Below are 27,256 nucleotides of genomic sequence, written 5' to 3'. Positions count from 1 at the left end.
TGTCGAACTACAAACTCGAATTAATTGCCAATTACAACTTCGTCTCGCCACGCGCCACGCTTGCACTCATGTGGAAATATTAATATTATGTTTAAATATTTCAGATGACACAGCGGAGATATTTTATTTATAGAATAGGATTGAATATCGCGGCCATATCATAATAGAAGGTGAGATTTTAAATGTTTCTTTATCATTAGTTTACCTATAATTCTAATAAGTGAACGACCGCAATTTCGTCAGCGTGAAATTCAAGTTTTCGCAAATCTCGCGGGAACCATGGATTTGGCCGGGATAATAATAATTTGATACCCCGTTTCCCTCTGACAGGACGATGGACATTCATAAATAGAGACGTCGCACGTTATATAGGACAACAGGGGATTGACACACAGCTCAGCTACAGATAGCTGCAGCAGTAGCCAGCATACTCGTAATTCACGGCAATAGCGATGTGACGCGTTCTCAAATAGTTGCCGCCGGCGCCGGTGATGTGTTGCGACGTAGCGATGTAGCGATGTAGCGATGCTGCGCTGCGGATGTATGCAGCCGGATGTACGCCGGCAACATCAGACAGATACCGGCCGGATGCACTAATACTGCACACGTGCCGCAATGCTCGTTACTATTCCAGCGACGTCACGCAGGAGCGTATTGTGTCATGAAGACTGTGCAATAGATAAATTTCTGACTCCTGACTTTAGCTTTAATAGACTAAGTTAACACACCCTATGTTAATAAAATAATTTGAAGAACTGTTGCCAGCGGGTAGGTACGCAACATTTTGTGTGGCCTTTTAAATGTTGTATTAATATCATTGTCATCAGATAGCATAAAGTAAAGTCTCTTCCGATGTATGTTTGCATAGGTTTTTTATTACTCCATAGATTTAAATGCAGTTTTCAGTAATATATAGTGATTTATATGTGTAAAAAGTTAATACAGAAAATATATTAAAGATTTAAAAACCGCAGGCACGGTGGCTTTATCCAGTAGTAAAGACACATTGTAATATTAGTATCTGCATAGCAGCCGTGCGAAGCTGGGGCGGTCGCTAGTTATATAATAAATCTAAAGAGTTTGATAAGAGAGTAATAACTCTTCAGCTATATAATATTAGTTTAAATAAGACGTATAGATCAGATTTGATCTGGGTGTTTTGACAACATTTCATATATTAATCATTAAAATTAAATATTACTATAATTTTATTTAAGACAAATAAACCCGCTCAGTAGCATCGTAGCAGCAGAATTACTGACCGCCGTACGATCAGCGGCTAATTCACTATGTTTGATGTACGCCAGTTGACATGTACGAAATTGAGATTCTATGTAACAAAAGTCATCCGGTGCTTACTGGTACACAGTAGGTAAATGACATTTTGTCAATTGAATTGATGTTCATTTTAATTGGTTGTCAATAAATGCCAAAACAGTGAATATGGCAGGAGACTGGCTCGAGCTCCAGTATACGGCGGACAGCGTCCCAACGATTCATTCGTCCAAGTCACGCGGCGCGGGATAAATCACGTCGTGACGTCACGCCTGCGTCACGCTCGGCCGACGGGACAGTTCAGCGGAGAGATTGCGCTAAACCAACATTATTCATATGTTTGTACATAAATAATACAGGATCACACCATGACGTCACACCATGACATTATGGTGCGAATGATTTGGGGAGTTAGTGGTGTTCTCCGTACGTCGGAGAGCACGTTCGGCCGTCGCTCACGGTTGTTGTCGTTACCATGATGTGATATCTGATAGAGCACCAGAGTCTCACGTTATCACTCTGAGTACGCTCACGTACTACTCCCGTCGACAAATGTCTGTCGTAAATGAAATAAGACGACCATTCAAACAGGCTGATATTTATAATGCCATTTTAACTAAGATTGTACTTATCTTCGAATATATATTAGCTTTTGGAGAAAAACTTATTAAAAAAATAATTATCTTATTCTACTTATATATGGACGTAAAAAATATAAAAAAAAATTGGTCAATCGTTTTTTCGCTACGAATTCTTTACAGAAATCTATACTTAATATTATAAAGCTGAAGAGTTTATTTGCTTGAACGCGCTAATCTCAGGAACTACTGGTCCGATTTAAAAAATTCTTTCAGTGTTAGATAGCCCATTTTCCGAGGAAGGCAATAGGCTATTTATTATTCCCATACTTTTACGGGAACGGGAACCCCGGGGGTGAAACCGCGCGGCGTCAGCTAGTGTATCAAATAAAATTCTTCATAACGGATTGTAACTTCAATATATCAGACCAACACTTTTACTTCTATTCAATCATCATTATTATAAAAAAGTTTAGTCTGGCGCACGGCGAGGGGGGGGGGCACACACTCTCACAAATGTGCACAGGTCGCGCTAATAACAAGGCTTTGTGCACAAACAGCAAATATGTTCGCGTCCTTTGATTTATTCGCCGCACACCATTTTGTTTTTTTAATTAAACCCTCGGGTGACACGACGCGTTCGCTTTATGTGTTCTGTGTACAAACGACGAACATTTCATACGTAACGTAAGCCTTCACGCGCCCGGCGCCCGTCGCTCGCACGCTGATAACAATTTCATTGTGATTGTGTTCTGTCAACTCGTGACGTTAATAATAATTAATTGAAAACAAGACTTAATTATACGAGAACAGAATACCGCCTCTTGTGTATCTATGAGTCTGTGTGTTCCCCGCTTTGTTACGGGTGGAATTCTTTGTATGTTGTACGATAGTGCCTGGAAGAGACGTCGCGTTTATATCACTGAAACATTAGTAGCATATATTGGGAGGATTATGAGTTTCTATAGCATGAAGTATGCCAAGCTGTGGTAAGACAAGGTAATTCTTACCGCCGCCGCTGTATACATACAAACAGATCGTTACAGTGTCGCAGGCTAGTCTCGACACTGATAGACCACGATGTTCTATTAGAATCCCCGACATGTTTAATCTATATACAGCAAGGAAAACAAGGTGTTTGACTCATACGGTCGACGTTCGAATACGGCTAGAAAGGGTTAAGTGAAATAATAATATGGTCTTTAAAATAAAGGCTAAGGTGAGAAAGGCTCCTATATGTATATCGTGCATTACCAAAATGTATATAAATTATTGTGCTCGTTACACAAGTCACGCGAGAAAGGGAAGTCGGTAGTTTCTACTATACTCGTAGGTACTTACGAGTAGGTACGAGTAGGTGCTGAGTGAACTTTTCCAACACCACAAGTATATTTTCCGTTATCGCGGCGAGAAAGTAAAGTAACGTTAAACAATAGAAACTAATTACATCTTAAAACAAGGAAACTGAATGCATGTTGGAGGGAAATAAAAAGTCTCATTAAGGTGCGCTGCTGAGCTGTGCCGAGTGTGGCCGAGTGTGGCCGAGTGTGGCTGATTGTGGCCGAGTGTGGCCGAGTGGGCGAGTGTGGCCGAGTGTGGCCGAGTCACGCGCGCTGTCTGCGCACTACAGCGCAAGTACCCGCGGTTTGCGCTCCGCTCGCTGCTGTAGTGCATGCAGTGTGGCTGTAGATCGAAGCAGGTGTTCATTTGCTGTTTATTTTTTATAGCCCCAAGCAGTATTTGCGTCAGCAAAAATATGCTAGTTTTTAGGGTTCCGTAGTCCACAAGGAACCCTTATAGTTTCGTCATGTCCGTCTGTCCATCCGTCCGTCCGCGGTTTAGTACAGGGACCATTACTACTAAAAAATGGAAATTAGCATGAATATATGACAACTTCTATCCGATTTCACGAACATTGTTTGAGTTGTAAAAGCAAAAACTTAAAAAAGAGCTACTTAGTGTCGCATTTATATTATAAGTATGGATTTTAAATAAGGAAACAGTCCTATTAAAGTTTTTTAATTAAAATTATCTTAGTCAATAAGTTGTATTTATGCGGGAGCTTATCTTAAGACTTGAAGAAGCGGCAGTCGGCGTCATAGAGCGTTAACAAAACTACTTACCTCCCCCCTTCCCCCCGCTCCCCCCGTCCGCCGCGCTCAGCAATGCTGCCCACTCAAAAGTTGCGGCGCGTTTGCAATTCAAACGATCGGCTCCGGCCGCCGCGCCTTTGTTTCCGGTGTGAGCCTCCAATCTTTGCTCAGCTTCTGCCATTAGCGGTTATCTGTGACGATCCCGGTGCTGCTTGCGTTTACATTTGTAGTAAACTCAATAATGAAATCTACCGGAATTGAAAACAGTAATAGTGTAATTGTACGTATGTATACTGACTAATACAAAACTCATCGATAGCCTTAATTTATTTGAAGTTTAATGATCAAAATTTTTACGTAATTTTATATGCTTTAATTTTTTATCGCATTTGAAATTCCACACATATAACAGAGCAAAAATTCTGTTCTGTAATATCAGATCGAGAAACCAGGCCGAGCCCTTTGGCAGCAATGCTTCATTGAGTACTATGGAGTAGGACATGGTGTCATCTCTCCCGATCAGCTTGAGGCCAGCTTGTGCTTCTTCGGATCGTTAGGTCTTGATGTAGAGTCCACACCCAGTCTGTATATCATTGCATGTCTCGCCTGCAGTCGTGCCTCGGAGAGTACGTGAAGCGGTCGCAATGGAGCATGTGATACGTACTCAATGTTATAGAATCATACATTAAGACACTGCTCATCAATCTGCAATTGAGCAGAGAGTGAGGGGTTTTCTCTTGGTCAGGCCAAAAAAACGAATTAACCGATTAAATTGAACGGAAAATCAAGATAATACTTGTACTACTGATTTCACTCTTCATTTGCATGTTTCACTTAGACTATGAATTTCGGTAAAATCACTTTTATATCAATAATATAGGAAGCGATTAAATAAATTGCATCTTGGATATCAGCATTCTACAAGATGAAATTGGATTGTCATGATTGCGGATTAGATTATTTACAATAGAATTATAATTTATTTACAATAGAAAAATATATAAAAATATACGTTTCTATTGTAAACAGAATTTGATTATTAAAGTACTTACTTTATTATTTATACTTAAATGTTTTACACCATAACTGGAAAAACTGCAAACAAATAATGTAGCATTGTGATGCTCATACGCGATGATGAAATCGTGTTAGAATATTTACAGTAACAACTACAGCTGCGAGTTTTCCCGGAGCGGTTCGATACAAAAACAAGCTCACGAAAGTGAGTCGGACAAATCACACTCAAGGAAACAATAAAGTATAAAGATACAAACAGGAGGCGAGAGCCTTCTCTGTCTCCAACAAAAATATTTCTCTTCCTAAACACGACGCGAACAAAGCGCCCCGCGATTGGATGCGAGGGAGTTTAGCCTCTGTTTGAACTTACTCCAAAGCAATTGTCAAAGCGAGCCGCCGCGATAAAGAAAACGCCACAAAAGCGTTTTATTTACTTAACAACGATTCAGAGCCACTTCCCCCGCCGCCCCCGCCGCCCCCGCCGCCGCCGCCGCCGCCGCCCGAGTATTGTTCTCTAAATGGGTCACTTAGGAAATATCGCTGTTATAAGTCAGCGAGCGCCCTCGACCCGAAGACTCTCAACACCACTCGCGGTGTTTGGAAAACGTCGCCGACGCTTTGTGTCGACAAAAGCGAGCCTGTCGTGAGAGCTGGAGCAAGTGTCGGCGAGTGTCGGCGAGTGTCGAGGAGCAGATGACAGTGATACGAGCCCTCCACGCGAGCTAATAATATCCTGCTAATAACAACAAATCATTGAAAATCGTTAATAGACCCGACCGACCTCATCGACTCTTGTATGTTAGTTTACAATTTAACAACGTGTGATTATATTAATTGTAAATTAAAGTAATATTGCGGGCAACTGTTTTTTATGTTTAACAGCAAACATTTGTAACATAACAGTAAACGAATCCACTGAAGAAATAGCACACTACGCCTATCGCTTTTTACGGTCGACTTTTGCTTAAAGGACAACGAATAACACCGCCGGCACCGCAGACATCGGTACACCGAGTATCTGCGTGTTTACTGTCTGAAACCTAGAGAGTTAGCGGATAGCTCAGCAGGTGGTTTCAATGTGCCAATTAAAGCAAGCTAATTTGAAGTAGCAGTAGCTCGCGGTTTCAGCCGCGCAGGGAGGAGCATAACTTAGCTTTTATTGGTGAAGGAAGTCTTCAAATCGGATAGTCATTTGAAATACTGCAAAAAATACAAAAGATCCATATAGATTGTAAAACAAAGTATTCAATTGATAAAGGACCTCGTGTTCGGGAATGAATTAAGAAAGATGCGAGATAATATTAGCCCCCGCGCCGCCTCGGGCCGCGCGCGCCGGCCGGGGACAGCGGGTAATGGGGTATCCGGCGGAATGAAATACGAGCCGCCGCCGACGCGGACGGAATTAAATGTTTTCAGTGTTCCACTCTAATAAATCCCTTCTTCTGTTTGCTCATTAATTACACTGGAGGCTTTGTGTAATTTGGGTCGACGCGCGGAAACAAAAGCGCCGACGGAGCCGACGGCGCCGACACCGCGCCGACGAGCGTTGCCTTGATATCGCTTCCCGACTTACCTTCGTAATATTTGTATTAAGAGAGGCGCCGCGGTGAAACGCAATTATAAAATTTAAATTACATACTGTTCGATATAGTTTAAACGAGACGAATTAGATTTAGATTTTATTTGATAAAACCAATCTGTAATACCATGTAAGTAGGAAGGTAGCGGAGATTTCAATTGTGATAATGTTATAATAATAATACCAAAGTAACTCCTACCTGAGACACTGCTGACTCGGTTACGATTCAAATACGGCGCGAAACATAAATTAATATTAGTGTATTGCACACAACGATAATGTTATACTATAGATAGGTTACGTGCCTGCAATATGTCACCCGGCGGTTCGGTGTCGGCACGGCTCGAGTGTTATGTTACTTTCTAACTAAATATTCACAGCGCCGGGGATTTGTTCGCTGAATGTTCGACACTCTCTGCGTCTATTGTCTCTATGACTGTGTAGTGATCGACCGAGTGTTCATTTGCATTTTGTTTGTTCGCGTAAAAGAATTGTTCATCTATCTGTCGAACTCAATAAAACAACAAAATCCTTGGGGATTTACATCAAAATACATAAAAAGAAATATATTAAATTCTTCTGTTTCTATACCAAAATTACTGAAACATGCACACGTAACTCTTACCGTCCCGTGTCTGTACTATCAATATATATTCTGTGCTTCAGGTTAAAAAATACTGATAATAATGACTAATTATGAAATGCCCAGGGATCGAACCCAGGACCTGCGCCTTGTAACTCCACCGCGCTTATCACTGTGCCACGTCTGAGGCCGTCAAAAATAAATGAGAGTAATAATTAAAAAAAAAAAGAAACCCGACTTCTTAGTTCTTAAACTGCTCGCCTTAAACCTAGTCAACCGCCTCGCGTATATTGTATAGCGATTTATAAATTTGTAATTGTTGTTTTTTTAATATGGCCATAATATACCATTTTGAAATCTTTTTGATGAACCATTAAATTTGATACATATGGGTATCAAATTTAATGGTTCATCAAAAAGATTACTACACTATTAAACTAAACACATTTTTTTCACCTCAAGTTTATAGCGTCTCACAGGTGAGACACGTAGCATACAGAAGCATGCAGCTCGCTACACGCGTGTAGAGCATGCCATATTGCGCTCGGTTACGGAAGTCACTTCAACAACACAACAGGCGGACTAAGTTTATCAAGTTGATCCCATCTAGCCCCATATCTTGTAAGATTGGTATGACACAACTATGTTGTAAACTATACTACATATTATTATTTACAGTTAAATAACAAATAAATAGTCAGACATGCTAACAGCAGCTAGCGCTGAAGCAGCGATGCACAAATGTCTAAATAACGCAAATGTGTCGACGGGGCAGCTAGTTGTCGCGTTCACGAGCAGTTGCATGTCGCGCGTCGTGAAGACGTCGCTCGCCGCCGGCTGCCAAATGACGACACAAAAAGTGCTCTAATGGAGAAACAAAACGCTCCGGCGCTAACTTCAGCCATTTGTCAACTGTTTCACGATGATTTCCTGTTTCACTTTTTAACTCTCAAGTCTCAGTAATGTTCTTAATTATGGAAAACGCTGGTAGAAATTTATGATAAATTAAAATTAATTTCATATCCAAAACGGAAAAAAGGAAGGGTTTGAACCTATAGAAAAGTCCAGTTGATCGGTTCTTCCTTAAGGTTCCATCAGTTGAAAATAATTTCAATAAAACCTTAACAAACGCAGACACAATACATTGCTTTGCTTGCCACGATGATCGAACTACCTATACCTATAGGTCATAGGTAGTCGTTACAAATGCTACTCGCACGGAATCGAATCATCGTTAACTAAGTACAATAACCAAAGTGGTCACATTACGTGACCCAATTTGAAAGTGATCGTTTCCGCAATGGACCGGCTCGGAAATGGAACCCGTCACCCCTCGCCGGCGCCACTAGCTCGTAGCTCGTTATCGCGCGCACTGCAGCGAGCTAATCTGTGCCACTATTGGCACCTATACACGGCACTCATGGAAAAGGTATTTGGATTCAGTTGCAGAAATCATTTGTTATTTAGTACCGAGAGCCTGCAGTGGACATACATGTCACATGGTGTGAAGGCTGTGAGTTAGTCGGTACTTATGGAGCGTGTGGACTGTGGAAGATAGCAGGTTTCGAGGGTCTGGGATAAAGTTGTTCAGCTACAGTCTACATTCTAGACCCTCAACCATCCCGTCCATGTATAAAACGTATATTTTTGATATTGTCCTCGGATTTATGTGAGAAATAATGCGAGTTACCTTCAAATTGTAACTGTACAATTTAATCTAATCGAAATTACAATCAAAACCATTAGAAAAAACTGAACAGCTAAAACGTCCGTGGGTACACAGACGTATTAATTGTACGGCTTCATAAGGTTACGGCAACCCTTTGAAAAACACCAATATAGATTAATTAAAGTAGCAACCATAAGTTTAAAGTAAATTAGTTGCAATTGATTGCGAATTTAATTCCGCGGCGAGCGACGTGCGTGTCGCCGGGACAGGGGACGTCGGTGAAGGCTTTTTATAAATACTTTCATTCAATTGCATGCACTTACTCCGGAGTGGTAATCTATACTTATAATAAAATTGTAGAAGATCCGATTCTGTGTGTGTTCATTGAAGATAATTTTTTTTTTTTTTTTTTGGAGGGTATTATATCGATACTGCCTGCGATAATCGTGAAGCCAAAAAAATTCATTTAATTTTTTGTCTGTCTGTCTGTCCGTGTTTTTTTGCATCTGGACATCACGCTGAAACTACTGAATGAATTCTAATGAAACTTGGCACCATTTATAAAAAAGAGGTGAAGTAAGGGCTGAAAGTATGCATGCATCCACATTTCCATAAGAAGGAGTAACATTTCTTTTTTCGAAATCAGTACATTTTTGCCTGATCTACCCGATAACAGTTTGATACTTAATGAACCCTCCTATCACCCCATTAAGGAAATACGCGGCAATTCAATCCATTGCAGAATTTATTTTTAATCAAAAAAACATTACGTTTTAAAAATAGCTGAACAAATGGACTTCTACGGGAGTAAGTTAATTTCAGTTGAAGTGCAATTATTCAGCCATTTTTCATCATATTTGAATTTGTTAATACCTCGTTGGATAGCTAAATAAAGCACAATTGTTTTTAAACTGCTATGTAATGATATTGCTAGTATTTTTTTTGAATATTTCTTTATCTATGACTAAATGCAAAGATTCTCTATAAGTCATGGTTCAAAAACGGTACATCATTTGTATTTTTTTTTTGGATTTTTATTATGTAATAGGTTGTTACCAATCTAAAATCAGCAGAAACAAGCACACAAGTTTTATTTTACAATCCACTTTGAAATAGACGCACATATCTTAAAAAAAGAGACGAGCCTTTTTTTGATAGCTAATTCCTACTATCATCCCTTAAAAAGATCGCTATACGTTTCCAGTGAGCCTGTATAAAATATGGGAAAAAAATAGAAGAGTGCGAAATAGCGTTTGAAAGTTTACATAGAGTTTGACGCGGACGAAGTCGCGGGCGCGCGCTTGTACTTAATGTGCTCATTATACTTAACATCTCTATAGACATTGCTGGAGTGACGGATACGACGACATGCTTACAAATGCATGCAAAACTTGCACGTTTAAAACACAAGTTAATAACATATATATTTCCATTTTTTATATCATATATGAATAAAGCAGGCGCCATTACGTTTTTCCTCCGTTCTTTCTTACTCTAGAGTCTAGACTTTAATATTTCTACGCCAGCCCACAGCACTGGTAACACAGATGTGCTCCCATTGAGGAGCCCAAGTGTTTACCAGCCCGCTAAACCAATTGTTTGAATTAAAAACATCTTCGTTACTAGAAAAGCTGTTAAAGTACCGAGTACAGTGCAGGTAACAGATACCGCGCTAATAAATCACCCGTCTGTCGTAGGGGAGGTCGGGGCGAGCGAGGATTATGCGTTTCTTTGCTGCACCGTACATTAGGTTTAAAGAAAATCCTCTTAAGCGGAGTGCGGGGCGAGGCGCGGGGGGCGGGGGCACACGTGGACGGTCCCGAGGGATTAAGCTAATGTATCGTCTGGTATACTGTTTCCGATGTGCTGTTTAAAATTGTTACTTTCCGAAACTCTACCTATATCTACCCGTAACTTAAACGCTCTTTGGGATACGATTAATATGGTTATTGTTTTCGGAATATAGGAAGTGGTATAATTTGTTGGCTGACGCACTACTGTGCCTCTCGATATTTTATTCACCCCAGTTCCTCGGAGCGCACATAAAGCCGTCGCTCCTGCGCCTGACCTCTCACCGGTCGTGTCGGTCTGCCGGCCCATCGGACTGTGAGAGTGCACCTGTGCTTGCGCACACACTTGTGCACTAAAATATTTCCTGCGTACATGGTTAATCTCATCGTGGGTTATTGCCGGCTCTTCTCAGTGTTATCTGTGTTTCGAAGCAGTCAATAGAACAATCACCACAGACAAATTTGACGTTTCAAAGTTCTTATACACTGAGCCTAGCTAGGTACTTGTAACTTGAAATAAATGTATTTGTTTGTTAGTCAATAAACTTCTCTCAGCAGGTACTCGTATAGTATTCGCAGAGAAACAAATTACAAATTCCAGAGATACAGAAATGTATGTTTATGTAGGCACCTACTCGGTCAGTAGCTATGAAGCGATCGTGGGGAGAGTGCGGGGGAGCGGAAGGGGGGCGGGGTCACGTGCGCAGGAAGTGGCTCGTTTGTATCTCCCGGCGCCGACACTGCCTTTCAACAATCAAGCTCACCACAGGAACTACCATTCTTGAAAACTACTAATCTGTGATCACATCAACCGTGTACCTCGTGCAGCTCAGGCTGCCACTGACGTCAGCGAGCGAGGACGGATACCTTCGACTGCGAGATTTCAACTTTTGCAGTCACTGAGAGCCAGTGAGGGAAGACTGCAAACTGTAGTTAACAAAGCATGCAGATGATCCACCTCTCTTTAATCTATACAGTCGAAATCTGCATTTAACTATAAAGTCTCTGCCCAGTGCTGCATCTATCTGATGCAGCTTCCTGGGTTCGATTCCTGAGTAAAACTTTGAAGTTCTAAATTTTCATTTTCTCTAAAGAATTTTCACTAAATAGGTATTTTCAGACAGGTGTTCAGTTGTGTACACCCTGTCCCCCGTACCTCAGGCAGTGCGGTGAGCCGTCTCGGTCATTTTCATTTATCATCATCATCATTATCAACCCACATTCCGGCTCACTGCTGAGCTCAAGTCTCCTCTCAGAATGATAGGGTTTAGGCCAATAGCGCTGGCCCAAAGAAAATTCTCTGGTATGCAGGTTTCCTCACGATGTTTTTCCTTCACATTTTGAGTGATTAATTTCCACACCAGTCAGTGTCAGTGCTTTGTGACTGTATTCGACGACTGTCGACGATCAAAACTAATATTCGACCCCACACGGCCCACGGCAGCCGAGCCTGGCCTTCGCTCAGCTGTTCGGCCGGCGCCGGCCGTGCAGAATGGAGCACGCAGTCACGCTCAAATGACTTCGACGCGAGTTCAGATCCCGATGGTGTTGTAATTTTAGATATTGGCTGCCCGGATATTATAATACAGTTACAATAAAATACACGCCTGGCACGACGTAACGGGTGTGGCGTGTGCGAGCTTCGTGTTGTACAATGATGCGAGAGACATAAGTTATGAGTTTTTCTTTCAGACATCGTTTTGCGTTGTGTTTCTATCTTTAATGTTCTAATCTTTAATTTGTTTTAATTTGTTGTGACGCATTTCTGTTTCAACATTTCTAAAGAAGTTTCACTTTAAAAATGTAAAATGTGAAGTCTGTTATAGCACTATGGTAATAATAACAAGCAGGTCGGCGAACTCTACCGCTCTGTGATCTCATTAATATGTATTATCTTCTGTGGAAGGCGCCGGCTCGTACATGAATGCCCGTGATTTATATACAACTATTATGATTTCATTAGCTGAACGTTATTATTGGCCTGTACAAATACCGCTCTGGGTACCGAGTAGCGCTGAATTTATCATTTTATTATGTTAATGTTATACTTGTAAAGATCACACGACGAGCTAAGGCTGGCTATACACGTATGACACGCTAGACACAAACGTCGGCATTTGAAGCTAAAAAAGTAGCTGAAGTATACTCGTAATCTCATCGACTTGTCATTGTTCTATAGCTTGGCAACTTCGTTCGTAACATTCCCGCACGTCTGCGCGGGCCGGGGGGCGTGTAGCGAAGAATGAAAAACCCACGAGTGATGCACCTCACTTCCCCGCACGCACGATTTCACACCCGCGCAGTCTTCCCCCGTTCGCCCGCATATCAGGGGAGTGTCATCATTCGGCGGACGCTAATGGTGCGCGTGACGTCCACACTACATGCGCAAGTACACACTCGTCATAGCATCAGGATCATAGCGAGGTATCCGGAGGTGGCGAGTGTAAATGAAACAACAAAGGAACAGAATCATCAGTTTATTGCTAGGGAGAGTTATGAATACGTTATCTTACGTTAGTGTCAGTTCCGCAACTGTATGACAAACTCAAGGTATCGATTAGTGTACAGTCACCAAGTTTACACCAAATTATGTACCGCACTCAGTCGGGCGCACACATTGATCGGCCGCCGCACACACGCTCCGCATTACACTGTTTTGAGTTTTCATAAATGATTTTTGTAAACGCTGAAATACTTGAATACGTGGAGCTTGGATCGTTATGGTTTTGGGAGCTAACGTGCAGTACAGGGTTGGCCCTTCAAAGGTTCGACCATAAACCGTATTTATTTAAAAACAAATTATTAAGCGCCCATAGAATGTTTAATGTGTGGACTATTTACTGGCTCTAAAGTCACGACCGAAGTCTACCTTATGTACTCGTATGTGAGGAGGCGGGGAGCAACTTTCAGCTTAGTTACAGTACCAACGGTCTGACCCTCACAGTCTCTCGCTCTACTGCTCTCGTCTACAGAAGTACAAGCAGCATTCGATCAGTATTTTTGCGACGAGTGCTCACAAATGTAGAAATAGTTAGTAACAACAAGTAATAGCATCCTTACATTTTATTTTTAAAGTGAATAATATAAATCATTTACTACAGTCGGTAGGTCGGACAATTCGGCTTACAAATGTAGACGAACTGAAAAAGCTGAATTTTGGATTTCGGAGTTTTTGGACATGGGAGAGTCTATAATAGCATAACTTCTACTTATGGATGTCTGTACAAATCTTTGTAATAATAAGCTACATGTAGATGCAGTGGTAGATAAAAACTATGTAGGTTGAAAAAGTTGATTTTGGTGATTTTGCTACGACACTAGAAACTCCTCACGTGCAAGTTGGCTGCCGCATACACTCCGGCAGATCGCATCTCCACAAGATACCTATTCGTGTGTGAGTGTGTGGTTGTGTGTGTGTGTGTGTGTATGCGTGTGCGTGCGCGTGCGGCGGCGGAGAGGAGGGAGGGAGAGGGAGGGGAAGGGGTGCAGACGAACACACCAGTAACAAAAGTTATCTTTACACCCTTACCGTTTCATCCATTATTATATTATATTTTAATATTATCCATAAAACTTTTGTACAAATTAATTTAGTAATTATAATAAATCTCTGTACGTTTTGCTTTGAGCAATTAATTCTTTATATTATTATTTTTTCATTAGACTTATCACTTATAAAAATTATACATACTCGGAATAGAACGAAGGAGGATAAATTCAATATTTCCTTTATGTTAAGAATTAATATTATTAATTACATCAAAGTTCACAATGGAAATGATGCCTAAATTATTTATTAATTATTGCACAAATTCGAGATCATAAATATAATTCGCTTACGACATCAGTGTCGTGTCGTGAGTCGAACCGCATTACCGAGACGACTGGAACCGCGCCTCGCTTCAGCGTCATGGTACAGACTGATTACTGTCAAATGGCATCAACACCTTCAAGATGAAAATACATAGCCTACTTAGAAAACAACTCCAACGTGTATCATATTCCGTTTAAGAGACGAATACGAGTATATTCATGGATACACCGTGCGAGAGCGGTCCATCGTGTAACAGAGAGAAACATTCCGAACTGAGCCTGCGTCTTGTGAGCTGTGACGTCTCGCCATTGAATACATTCCACGTGCTCTCAGCATGATCTCTCAGCACGGCTGCGGGCCGTCACGACACGACACGACGTCGCGCACGGACCCTTGTGACCAGTAATGGTTGCAACTGCACTGCATTAGACCCATAGCATAATAGAAGTCATCTCCTGGACGTACACTCACAACTTTTGCCACAATAACCGTGCTGCGATAAGAATTACAAGTCTTTTCCGATTTATTCTGTGCAGATATCTCGGGTCACCGTGCGCGCGCCGCTCGACCGGCGACCGAATAGTTTATCTGATAAAGGTAAAGTCTGTATACGTATGTGTATCTGTACACGTCGCCCGCACTACCGGCGCGCGCGCAGCACGGCCGAGCTCAGCGCGAGCAGCGCCAGCGAGCCGCGCCGCGCGCCGCCCGCGCTGCGGCTCAGCGTGGCCGCCATCTTGTCACCTGGCGACAGAGATATTCTTTGATGTTTGGATGCTGGCACCGGCACTAAATATACATTATGTACTATTACCACAGCACGAGTAGTAGCCGGAGTGCGCCGGCGCGGCGCCGCGAATGTGCGCGCGTGTGTACAGTGTGGGTGCGACACTCACTGCCCTCGGACACGTAGACGTAGATGTGCGCGGGCTCGGTGTTGGCGGCGCGGCACGAGTAGTTGCCGGAGTGCGCCGGCGCGGCGCCGCGGATGTGCGCGCGTGTGTACAGTGTGGGTGCGACACTCACTGCCCTCGGACACGTAGACGTAGATGTGCGCGGGCTCGGTGTTGGCGGCGCGGCACGAGTAGTTGCCGGAGTGCGCCGGCGCGGCGCCGCGGATGTGCGCGCGTGTGTACAGTGTGGGTGCGACACTCACTGCCCTCGGACACGTAGACGTAGATGTGCGCGGGCTCGGTGTTGGCGGCGCGGCACGAGTAGTTGCCGGAGTGCGCCGGCGCGGCGCCGCGGATGTGCGCGCGTGTGTACAGTGTGGGTGCGACACTCACTGCCCTCGGACACGTAGACGTAGATGTGCGCGGGCTCGGTGTTGGCGGCGCGGCACGAGTAGTTGCCGGAGTGCGCCGGCGCGGCGCCGCGGATGTGCGCGCGTGTGTACAGTGTGGGTGCGACACTCACTGCCCTCGGACACGTAGACGTAGATGTGCGCGGGCTCGGTGTTGGCGGCGCGGCACGAGTAGTTGCCGGAGTGCGCCGGCGCGGCGCCGCGGATGTGCGCGCGTGTGTACAGTGTGGGTGCGACACTCACTGCCCTCGGACACGTAGACGTAGATGTGCGCGGGCTCGGTGTTGGCGGCGCGGCACGAGTAGTTGCCGGAGTGCGCCGGCGCGGCGCCGCGGATGTGCAGCGCGCTCTGCGTGCGCGCGCCGGGCGCCGTGGCCACCGACACGCCGCGCGCCGCGTCGTAGTTGATCATGCGCGCGTTGTGGTACCAGAACACGTACTGCGGCGGCACGGGGCTCTGCCGACAACACAGCGCTCAGTGGAACGTAGACGGAACAAACATATGGCAGGAGAAATTCAGTGGAACCATCATCTTTTTAATAAACCAATATCTCGCAGTACATGCAAGTTGCGCTCGTAATTCGAGGTATCCTTCATGTGCCTGTACTTTTTCCAGGTACCACAACCTTCAGATAATTCTTGGTGGCAGAAGTAAGCGTGGCTGTACTTCAGTTTAGCACGTTGTCTATTACTATGCGACGTTGATGTTGGAAAGTTGGAGTACCTTCTCAATGATGCAGACGAGGTTGATGGTGGAGCCCGCGTCCACGTGGTACTCGTCGGCGCCGAGGATGAAGGCCTCGGGCACCACGATGTGCAGGTGCACCAGCCGCGACAGCGTGCCCGAGCCCGTCGACACCTGCCGCACACACAAGCGCGTCAACAGACAAGACTAACCGGAAAATAATAACTTTTGGTGGTCCCATTGTTATCATGTCAGAATCTAATGATGGGATCTCGAGCGGAACTTTCAAAAATCGTAAAGGCAACAATAGCGTTTGTTAGTTTTTTCATTAAGAACTTAATAACTTAATGATAGTCGATCTGATGATGGAGTCTAAACACAGACGAGAGAACTCTTCAACTATTTACAGCAGTTACCTTGTGTTTGGGTTAGATTAATTTGTATTGATGAGGATTTTCCACCTAGATGGGTTCGTGATTATCACTAGGGGTCTGGTGATGAAGATGAAGGACAGTTAATGGAATTTGTCAACGGTTTACAGTAGCTGTAGCTTGTGATCCAGCTAAATCAATTTATATTCATGAGAACTTCAAAGTTAGATGGGTTACGACTGTCATTCGGAGTTTCATGATGAAGACAAGGGTCAGTTAATGGAACTCTACAACGTTTTACTTTGTGAATGGGCTTGGTTATTTTTTATTGATGAGAATTTTCCACCTAGATGAGGTGTGACTTTTATTAGGGATCTGGTGACGAAGATGAAATACATGTTAATGAAACTCCTTCACGATTTATAGTAGCTACCTTGTCATTCGGAGTTTGACGATGAAGACAAGGGTCAGTCAATGGAACTTATCAATTTGTGTTCATGAAGACTTTGTAGAAGTTAGAAGTTCTTAGAAGAAGTTGTGTGTATTTTAACTCTAATGACAACCCTTCGAATCGAAGGCAGAGGTCATATTCACTGGGGTATCACGTCTCTCATTTAAAATACATGGCCGCTTATTTAGCTAAATAACGCGTAATATTTCGACACTCTCAAGGGAATCAAAACTCTTCCTTGTGTCAGACTTGTGCAGGGCGTCGAACTGCTTATTTTAAGGTTTTTATAATAAGCTTTGTAAACATCAATATTCGCTGCTTAAAGTATAATTGTAATATATTTTGTCCCTTTCTTACTTTATTTCATACTTTATATCAACGATAAAGACAAAACTTGTAAATAAACTATGAGACCCTTCTCAGCGGGTGGTGAAGGCGGCCCTTTAGGGGCCTGTTCTATTCATTTCCTCGTACTGAGAATAATATCATTCGTTTTTATTATGTGCCTCCACTCGCTGCTCGGGGAATAAATGTGTGAACAATAATATATCATGACAAGTACCTGACATTCGTAAGTGCCGTTGTCTCGTTTCTGCACATACTTAATTTGTAAAATCCAGTCGTCGGAGCCCTCGCTGTGGAGCACCTGCAAGTGAAGGAGGACATTATCATCTAGTTGAGGGTTCAGCTCGCACATCAGCTGCGCCAGTACCTGGAACCGCTCGTCGTTGGTGTACAGGAACACGCCCGAGCTGATGATGTGCCAGTCGCGCCTGCGCACCCACGACACCTGCAACATCACAAGTGTACACAAGTGTGCAGCTGTCGCACGACAGTCTCACACGACAGACGCTACGCACGCCGCGCTCGCCGAGGTTGCGCACGGGGCAGTGCAGGAAGGCCACGGCGCCGAGCTGCACCAGCACGTCCTCCTGCGTGTTGTTGATGGTGGGCTCGCGGCGCAGCGCCTCCAGTGACGAGTACCACAGCTCGCGCCACGCCGGCACGCCCGCCGCCTCCGCCTCCGCCTGCGCCGCCGCCTCCAGCTCGGCCTGGCTCAGCTCCGTGGGCGCGCGCTCCGCCTCGCCCGCCTCGCCCGGCCCGTCCGGCGCGGCGGGCGCGGCGCGCGCCGCCAGCAGCAGCGCGAGCGCGAGCGCGGCCGCCATGCGCCGCCGCCGCCGCCGCCGCCGCCACCCGCTCAGCCGCACTGCCCGACGGCACACATCGCTTGCCGCTTATGAACTTTACGCATATTCGCTATGTGAGAAGTGAATACATCAGCACCGTATCACTGGAGCGTGGTGGGTCTGAGTTGCATTATAATATTGAAGATCATTAAATATCCATATATAAGTTGTTCAGATTGAAGTGTTCGTACGAAAAAGTGTGAAATACATTTGACATTAAAAGTTCATAAAGGTACTTTTATGAATGAGCTCTGATTAATTTGAATAAGTTGTTATACTCCTATTTCGCAATGTAATCAATACAGAACCTCAAATTCATTCCTTCGGGTCGTTTGGTAATGTTCACCCGAGTAAACCGTACTACAGTGTTTTTATTTTATTTTTAAATAGTTCCATGTCATGGCTAAAAAGAGACAAATCTTGAAGACCACGCCGATTCAAAAATCAAGGGGGCCATGCCTTGCCATGCACTATGGTCGTAGAAAAAGTATTGTTTTTACCATGTATGTATGATTAGCAGATGTACTCATACTCATAGCGATGTTATTCCAGAACTGATCACCGAATAGTAGTTGCTCTACTCTACGCTAATTGACCAAGGTCAACAACAGGTCATCTATGAGGAGCACGCAGGATACAGTAACATCTCCGCGTACGCTAGTCACCGGTTGAACGAGATACAGTAACATCTCCGCGTACGCTAGTCACCGGTTGAACGAGATACAGTAACATCTCCGCGTACGCTAGTCACCGGTTGAACGAGATACAGTAACATCTCCGCGTACGCTAGTCACCGGTTGAACGAGATACAGTAACATCTCCGCGTACGCTAGTCACCGGTTGAACGAGATACAGTAACATCTCCGCGTACGCTAATCACCGGTTGAACGAGATACAGTAACATCTCCGCGTACGCTAGTCACCGGTTGAACGAGATACAGTAACATCTCCGCGTACGCTAGTCACCGGTTGAACGAGATACAGTAACATCTCCGCGTACGCTAGTCACCGGTTGAACGAGATACAGTAACATCTCCGCGTACGCTAGTCACCGGTTGAACGAGCAAGCAGTATCAGAAAGCTCCAGTATCAGAAACATCACCGGTTGGCACACAGGATTGCTTCCTTTCGTATTTTAAGGTCACCTCAATACGACGTCGTATCAGCAAGCATTTCGCTGCGTAAAAAGTTCATCTCTGCACCTCATCTCATCTCATTTGTGATACGAATTAAGTGATAGAAAATTTTCACATTTAGGTTGCTTAGTTCAATTTTTTTTGCAAATCTCGGGAAACTAGATTTTTTCTGGACAAAGTAGCCTATGTGTCAATCCAGGGTAAAATCTATTTCCATTCGAAATGTCAACCAAATCGGTTCAGTAATTGCGGCGTTAAAAAGTGACAAACATCGAAACATACAAACTTTCACGTTTATAATATTAGTATGGTTGTTTACTGTGTTTAGTGAAAGCTTATTTTAAGCTGAATTTAACGTAAAAAATAGTTTCCTAGATTTTATATGGAAAATATATTTGGAATTTAACCGAGAAATCTGAATTTTGGATATGAAGTGGGGAGAGTTAATTTGCATTCAAAATATACGTAGTATGTAGTCCAGTTCTGGACTAATACAAAATTTAAGCAACCCTAAATAAGATTGACAACAATATATATAGAAAATAAGGCAACCTAATTCAGTTAAATTAAGAATAAAATAAGCTTTATTAGCATATTATACGACTGAATAACAGATGAGGATGTATAGACAACATTTACTAACTAACACCTGTTTATACCTGACAACCCCACAGTTGCGCAAACTTGAGAGCAGGCAACCTATTCGTTTTCATTTCTTTTAACTAGTGATCTATTTTTTAAAACAGATGAGACATTTTGATCAAAAAATTTCAGCTAAAAATTTAGTAATTTTTTATTGTTTGGCCGCAATTAAACTAGGCAACCTATGTGCAATGAGTTAAGGTAAACATTATCTCTCATTAATTTCTTATCACTAAAAAATAAGAGATGAGGGTATATAAAACTTGTGCGCATTAACTTGACGCCTGGCTACCAAACAACCATACAAACACAATACAAACATCGTACGAGCCAGGTGTCAAGTTAATCCGCACGAGCTGTATATTTCTTATTACGCTTTCGTACCGTATATTTAAAGACCTTCAAACTTGCACTTAATGTTACCCGAGACGAGGCAAATACTGTTCGTATACCTAAACAAGTAACGGCACGCGAGTCATTTTAAAGCCCTTAATTACAATATCTTACGTCAGCTAATTACGACGGCAGTGTGTGTCTATAATTAACTAATGGAGCACGGGAGGTGTATCTATCAAGTGTGTGTTATATTATAGCACAAAGGGCTACATCAGTCATCACATACTCGTCGGTACCAGACAATGCCTTCATTCTTGAGACGGCGCGTGTTGAGAGGAGGTTCCTCACTCTGGAGCCCTGACCACCGGTTGCTTGGGCACTCAAAATGCCCCGCAACGGGAGGGCTGCTTTTTATAAATAGTGTTATTTTTAAACTTATCGGATTTAAAATGGGTATTTATTATTTAGAAGCATATTTTTTGTTCTATAGATAAGTAAATAAGTTATTATTAAATCGCATTTCTGTTTTTCTTGAAGTAAATAAACACCTAATACGACACAGGCTAACCTATAGCAGGTCAAAGCATCCCTCAGCACTAATACACACTTATAGTTTAACGCAATAATTGTGTAACTTTTAATTAAAACAAAAAATATTGTAAAATTTAAAATTATTATAAGTTTGTTGGTCTATTGTCGTGCCCACTCCTACACTCTTTCCCGACTAGTTGGATGGAATGGGAATATTAGTCATATTATATAAGACTAGCTGACGCCGCGCGGTTTCACCCGCGTGGTTCTCGTTCCCTCAAGAGTACAGGGATAATATATAGCCTATAGCCTTCCTCGATAAATGGGCTATCTAACACTGAAAGAATTTTTCAAATCGGACCATTAGTTTCTGAGATTAGCGCGTTCAATCAAACAAACAAACAAACAAACTCTTCAGCTTTATAATATTAGTATAGATATGGCAAATATTCTTTAAAAAAAAAAGTTATGATTGGAATGAATAAAAAATGAATATGATGAATGATGAATGAATAATGAATGAATATGATTAAAATAATTATTAAATCATTATTATAAATTAAAATCAAAACTTTCCGGTCGTTCCCGTGGCATATAATGAAGTCTAATCGTACACGCGTCAACACGTCGCAACAAATACTCTACAATATTCAAATCAGCATTACACTGACTTCCTCATACATGTAGTCAGTTGTACTCGTAGGTACTGCTCGAACCTAATGGAGAGCCTGAGATGGTCTCACCTTCCTGATTCTATAAAAGCTAAAAGTTTGCTACCACTCAAAGCTTCAAACTTTTTTCATACTTTCAGGTTTTTAAAATGACAAGACGACGCGAAATAATAATTTGTCCCATTAAGCATGGTGGTGGGTTTTCCTCCCGAGCCATTTGCCAGACGTCGGTGCGTCTGTAACTTTGCCCTCTAAAAGTTGTCTCGTCTCAACACGACATGAATGTCACGTATACCTAATTACCTACTAAAGTTTTAGCTGTATGGTCATGAATAATATCTAATTACTGAGCTCAAGACTTTATCATATTCATTATCAGCCGATGGACATGGACTTCCAAATAAAATGGTCTTAACCCAAGAATTTATATTCTGTTATAATGATAATATGTTGCTTTTCTATAGTTACGAATATATAATGGAACAGTCCAAGGCATGCGTTTATTTACAACATTTGTATTCATTAAATATCATAGAGAGTGAGATTTTTTATTTTTTTTGTGGTTAAGTTTCACATCGTATCTGCTTATTTAGTTAACTTATTTCAGGAAATTCAGGAAGGCCTTTAGATGTAGGAGTAAGATGAAAGAACAAGTCCGTTTGTGTGTTGTGACTTGTATGTACACCGCCCTTCAGTGTAACCACCAGCGCGTGCCAACAACAACAACAACTCAACCGTTTGCTGCCCACACTGTCTTGACTGTACGACTACGAGTACATTGAAGGCCAAACACATCTAAAGACGAATCATAACATAACCTGGATTGTCTTTGATAACTTACTTTTAAAATAGCTATTGTGCTCCAATGTATTACAGTAACTGTTACTGTAATCTGCTGCAGCTATCACTCAGAACATCGACAGTCACGCGACCTTGCGCCACTCCGGCCTCAGGTCTGTACATCCAAACCCGACCCTTGTCATGGCATTCCTACACCCCGCGCCCGCCCCCGCCCCCGCCCCCGGCAACATTCCGGCCCCGGCACTACGAGCTCCAAATTTGTATTGAAGATATTCTGTTGACGTCGGCGTCATTCGGTACAGACATTGTGTACAGTGGTTCGTCGTCATTATCTGTGTTATCATTGTTCTCATCTCATCGCGCATTAGGTTTCTCTCTCTTAATAGAGTTTTACATTTAATACCTACGCAGTTTGAGTTTACTATTCAGGCCCGGTATTAATTTAATAGGCCCATTTTAATGGCCCGCCAGTGGGTCAGGCCTCCCGCCTTGTAGGTGAAGGAGCCGAGACTGTAACCGTGGTGGCGCTGTGGCACGGGCTGGCAAGGTTAGGGTGGCGGGTCATGTTTAATCAATTGTTAATGATGATGACTAGGACTGAAGGCTCAACACGAGGTTCCCAACTCTAGACTGACAATTTCTTGAAAGAAAAAACAGCTCAGTGCCTTCGAAGTAGTTTATCAACCCGGAGCTCAAACCGTAGACCTTTTTTTTTAGGCAAAAAATCCTCATGGACATCCGTTTGGTCAGTACTGAACTCCTGCCTAAAACCCCTTCTACCTCCAAAAACGCCGGTGTACCTGCTATTTAGCCTACCACCAGCGTCACAGCCTCTTTCACTTTCCGAGTACCCTTCATCCTTTTCCTTTGTTTTCATTGAATTTTTTGAAAAATTCTTGATTATGTCCCATTTCTCATTCGTTTCTAACATAATATTTATTAGATTTTCCTCTGTGATTTCCTGTCCTACCTCTTTTGCCACTTCCTCTCTTTCGGTTTTAAGCCGGGGACATTAAAACATGGTGTGTTCGGCATCGTCGTTGGGGTGTATGCAATCAATACATTTGACGCAGTTCCTTCCCTTCCATAAAAACACCGTGCTCCAAGAAACACCGAGTCATCCGAAACGTGCCATGTATCCTGTCTATCCAGGTTATATATCTTTAATCAGTCTTTCCAGTCCAGCGTCCTTTCTCAGATTGTTTCCATTCCTGTTGCTATGCCTCCAGAGTCCTCTCTCTGACCGAACTTCTTTCTCCAGGCATTTTTAGCTAATAAGTACTAAAATCTTTCTTGTGCCAGAAGATGGGCCGGGATGAGACTTGCCAGCACGAGAGCTGCGGCAATGGATGTAGTTCTATATGCGCAGCACATTCTTGAAGCCAAGGTTCTCTGTGCGCTCGTTACCGTTATTTTATAGATCTCTTTGTCCATGGCTGAAACCCATACTGGCGCCGCGTACATTACTACAGACTCCATAGCCAGAGCCAGAGTGTTGCGTTTTCTAGAGCTCGATCCACGCGTGTTGGGTAGCATTGTGCATAATGCCCTAACAGGTTTTTTTAAGCTTTTACATGCCGAGTAATTTTTTTTACCGTGGACCTGCTGATCAAAAGTCACTGGACAAACGGCAGTCCGTTGATACAGTTTACTGGATGTTAAGTACCTATATATGAAAAAAAAAAAAAAAAATACCGACCGAATTGAGAGCCTCCTCCTTTTTGAAGTCGGTTAAAAATCAGTTTTACCGCAGCTCTATTGAAACCCTGACCCGTCGTCACCCACAGACTAGCGACCTCAAGTCACTCGAGCTGATGATGGAGTGTTTTGTTTGGGCTCGAGCCCTTGCAGTTTATTTGTATTAAGTGTCATTGGGAAATGGGCCGAGGTCAGAGAAATGGAGTGTTGAACAGATCCGCTAGCGCGGCTAGGCTAGTCCTATATTGTATATTTATATTTTATTTACAAATAAGTGAAATGGAATTTGGAGGTTTCTGTCGCTAAGCTAGGCTGGAGATCATTATCAGTATGAGGTCAATAATTGCGTGTTGTTTAATGGATGTAACTATATCATGTAGTTATAGAGCACTTACAATTCTTAGACACAAATCGCATCAGAATCCTGATTCTCTTTCGATTATGTACAAAGTAAAAAGTTGTTCAACTAAATTGTAAACGTTTGCAATTTAGTTGTTCGATAGTCGATCAACTAAGAATTGTAAGTGAGCGGGTGCTCTAACTGGCAAGGTATACACACAGCGTCGTTGATTATGATAGAACCGCAGATCGACCGAATGACATACAACTCAGACCGTCCACGCTGCCTGCTGAGTAGAAACTTTATATGATAAACTCCGTGTTTTAAACAAACATCAGACGATATGATGATCGTGAGGCCTCGACGCGTTCTCCGCGGCGAAGGGAAAAGTACATCCAAGTTAGTCACTCATCGTTGCTGCAATTTGATCACAAGCTCACTTCACTGTACTCGCAAGCACTCGAGTAAATTTAACCCGAAACGACCATAGAGCGTACCGCATCCGCGTATCGCGAGTCTCACATGGCAGTCGTCGGCGACTCGCGCGCGGCGTGCAGAGCGGCACGATGCGGCGTGCACTCAGCTCGGCGGACGCGACGCGACTGCCCGCCGCGACCACGCACGACGACGCACGAGCGCGCCGGCCGCCTACTGAGGCTGTAGCGCGAGAGCCCAACTACAAACATCGAGTGTTATTGTATCGCCTGTTGTAACGGCTCACTACAGGGTACAGGGCCAGGCGTCCCTCAGCTTATATGGAACACACCATGCTGTTCCATTGCGGGTTGATGGGCTTAGGGTGACAAGTTTTCTTTAACGACCACTATTAGATGTTAATGATAGTGCCCGGGACCGACGGCTCGCCGTGCTCTCCGAGGCACGGGGGAGTAACGCAAGCATCTTCCCAACTCCAAGCTGAGAAATTTAACTGAAAATTTCCAAGAAGAAAGAAAAACTCAGTACTTATCTCTTAAAACCCGACCCAGGATTCGAACCCAGAATCTCGTGAACCGAAACCATGTAAGCTAACCGCTGGACCGCAAAGGCTGGTTTACAGTCCTTTTAAATTTGTAATTTATAATGCAGAGAAAATTATGTGTTTCAAGTTGCTGCATGGAGCAGCCCCTGAAAAACTATTTTGAGAGAGCCGCCACTCACCTCTAACAGCACAAAGTGTACCACCGATCCCAACGCCGATTGTAGATTTTGACGCCCGAAGGTCGCCTATTTTCAAAGTCATCCGAAAGGTGGCTTTTATCCACGGCCACAGGGGCGTCAGGACTTTTTCATTCAGACTAAAACACCTTTCCCAATCGGCGCTCCAGGCCAATTTTTCAGTCTCACAGGATACGCCCGCTTAGAGTCGAGGCATGCACTGTTTGAATGCCCAGGTACCACAGATGTAAGAGCAGCCGCTGAAGGTACTAATGAGGGGGTAAACGCAAGTAACCTCATCTCACGTATGCTGTCAAGCGAGGAGCAGTGGCAGAAGTACGCCCATATGCTCCGAACCACAATGAAAAGAAGTGAGGAAAAGGAGACGGAACAAAAGAGAGAGAGTGAAAGAAAACAACAGGAAGATCAGCACGGAGAAATGCATAGCGGTTCCGTGCTGACCATGGAGTCCAGGGAAGGTTATTTTTAGTCCGTGCAAGTCGGACATGCCCTGCCGACTGTCGGCAGAAGTCCGGAGGGATTTTTTTCCTGCCTAAAAAAAAAGGAGACGCCCGCTTAGAGTGTCGCACCTTCTCTTCTATTTCTGCTTTCGGGCTTGGCGTTGGCCTAAATCTCTCGGCGATAACCAACAGCTATTACAATTTCACATGTTAATGATTTACATTGAAATAAATAAATAAATAAGATTGCTTATAGTGATTGTGTAAGTCCTCGGGTGAAAATCTGCTTCATCTCCTGTACTATGAAAGCGCCCTTATCGACTACACAGTCGTAGCTGAACAGTGAGGCGGGCGGGCGCGCAGGGCGCGCGGGGCGGGCGGCGCGGGGGCGGGCGCTGTGGTGTGACGTCACGCGCGGCGTGCAGCGGCACAGCACAGGTAAGTGCGGGTACTTGCAAACTTTTAGGTCGAGTGAGTGGTTCACTATCGCGTCGCTGTAAGCTGGCTTTTGTCTGGACTTTTATGTTTAAAAAGACAGAGGGTTGTCCAAGTAGGGTGTGTAGGAGCGTAGACAAAAGTATTTTTTTTTTAATTTTCGATGTAAAAAAACTGGACTAGTGCGAGTCGGAGGGTCCACTCATTTACTAAGTATTCGAGTAAAAACGAAGATCTACTAATAATGCCAGGACTTTCGAGTGGAGATAGTAGCACTACAACACGATTTAACTGTAGAAATTAAATAAATCTTTGTGTAATATTTACGTTCTTTAAAAGGTATAAAAATGTAGAATATAATTTCTATCAAGACAAATTACAATACACATTGTAACTGAACGTAACTGTAGGCAGTAGTGTGGGGACGATCCCGTACTGTGCGATTGCGTTCTACGGCTTACCGTTGACTCGTTACTTGTTACTGTTTATTAAGAACTGAGTAAGATTGTAGCTAAATGTCAATTGAATCAGTTTGCACTCGTAGTTTGTGCCACAGCCACATATCGCGGGATTCTCTGGCATTTCTACCTCTGGAGCAGTTTCATCTCTTTTAAGAAATTGAGAAATATTTCATAATTTAATTAACTATACTAAA

General features: G+C 43.3%; 1 protein-coding gene across 3 annotated transcripts; it reads right to left on the bottom strand.

Moving 5' to 3' along the window:
* Positions 1-13,045: 13,045 nt before the first annotated feature.
* LOC112046114 (zwei Ig domain protein zig-8-like) lies at positions 13,046-25,156 on the bottom strand. 3 transcript variants are annotated; one of them, XM_052887786.1, is made up of 7 exons: positions 24,816-25,156; positions 18,069-18,515; positions 17,921-17,998; positions 17,771-17,854; positions 16,426-16,560; positions 15,295-16,158; positions 13,046-15,142 (listed from the first exon to the last, which is right to left on the bottom strand). In XM_052887786.1, the coding sequence occupies exons 2-6, from the start codon at positions 18,372-18,374 to the stop codon at positions 15,811-15,813; spliced, it is 951 nt and encodes a 316-aa protein (XP_052743746.1). In that variant the 5' UTR covers positions 18,375-18,515; positions 24,816-25,156; the 3' UTR covers positions 13,046-15,142; positions 15,295-15,810. The 3 variants fall into 3 exon arrangements, with proteins under 3 accessions (XP_052743746.1, XP_052743744.1, XP_052743745.1); XM_052887784.1 differs by having other exon boundaries at positions 17,771-17,998; XM_052887785.1 differs by having other exon boundaries at positions 17,771-17,998; positions 18,069-18,465; positions 24,884-25,156.
* Positions 25,157-27,256: the final 2,100 nt, after the last annotated feature.

Source organism: Bicyclus anynana, chromosome 20 (genome assembly GCF_947172395.1).
Source record: "Bicyclus anynana chromosome 20, ilBicAnyn1.1, whole genome shotgun sequence".
NCBI lineage: Eukaryota > Metazoa > Arthropoda > Insecta > Lepidoptera > Nymphalidae > Bicyclus > Bicyclus anynana.
The sequence above is the reverse complement of the archived record's forward strand: the minus strand, read 5'-3'. Positions and strand labels throughout refer to the sequence as shown.

Excerpts from the sequence above, each read along its gene's own strand:
- LOC112046114 (XM_052887784.1), bottom strand. The coding sequence starts at position 18,374 with ATGGCGGCCGCGCTCGCGCTCGCGCTGCTGCTGGCGGCGCGCGCCGCG. Across the intron at positions 16,561-17,770 it reads ACGGCACTTACGAATGTCAG|GTGTCGACGGGCTCGGGCAC; the intron begins GTACTTGTCATG and ends TGTGTGCGGCAG. Across the intron at positions 16,159-16,425 it reads TCGTCTGCATCATTGAGAAG|AGCCCCGTGCCGCCGCAGTA; the intron begins GTACTCCAACTT and ends TGTTGTCGGCAG.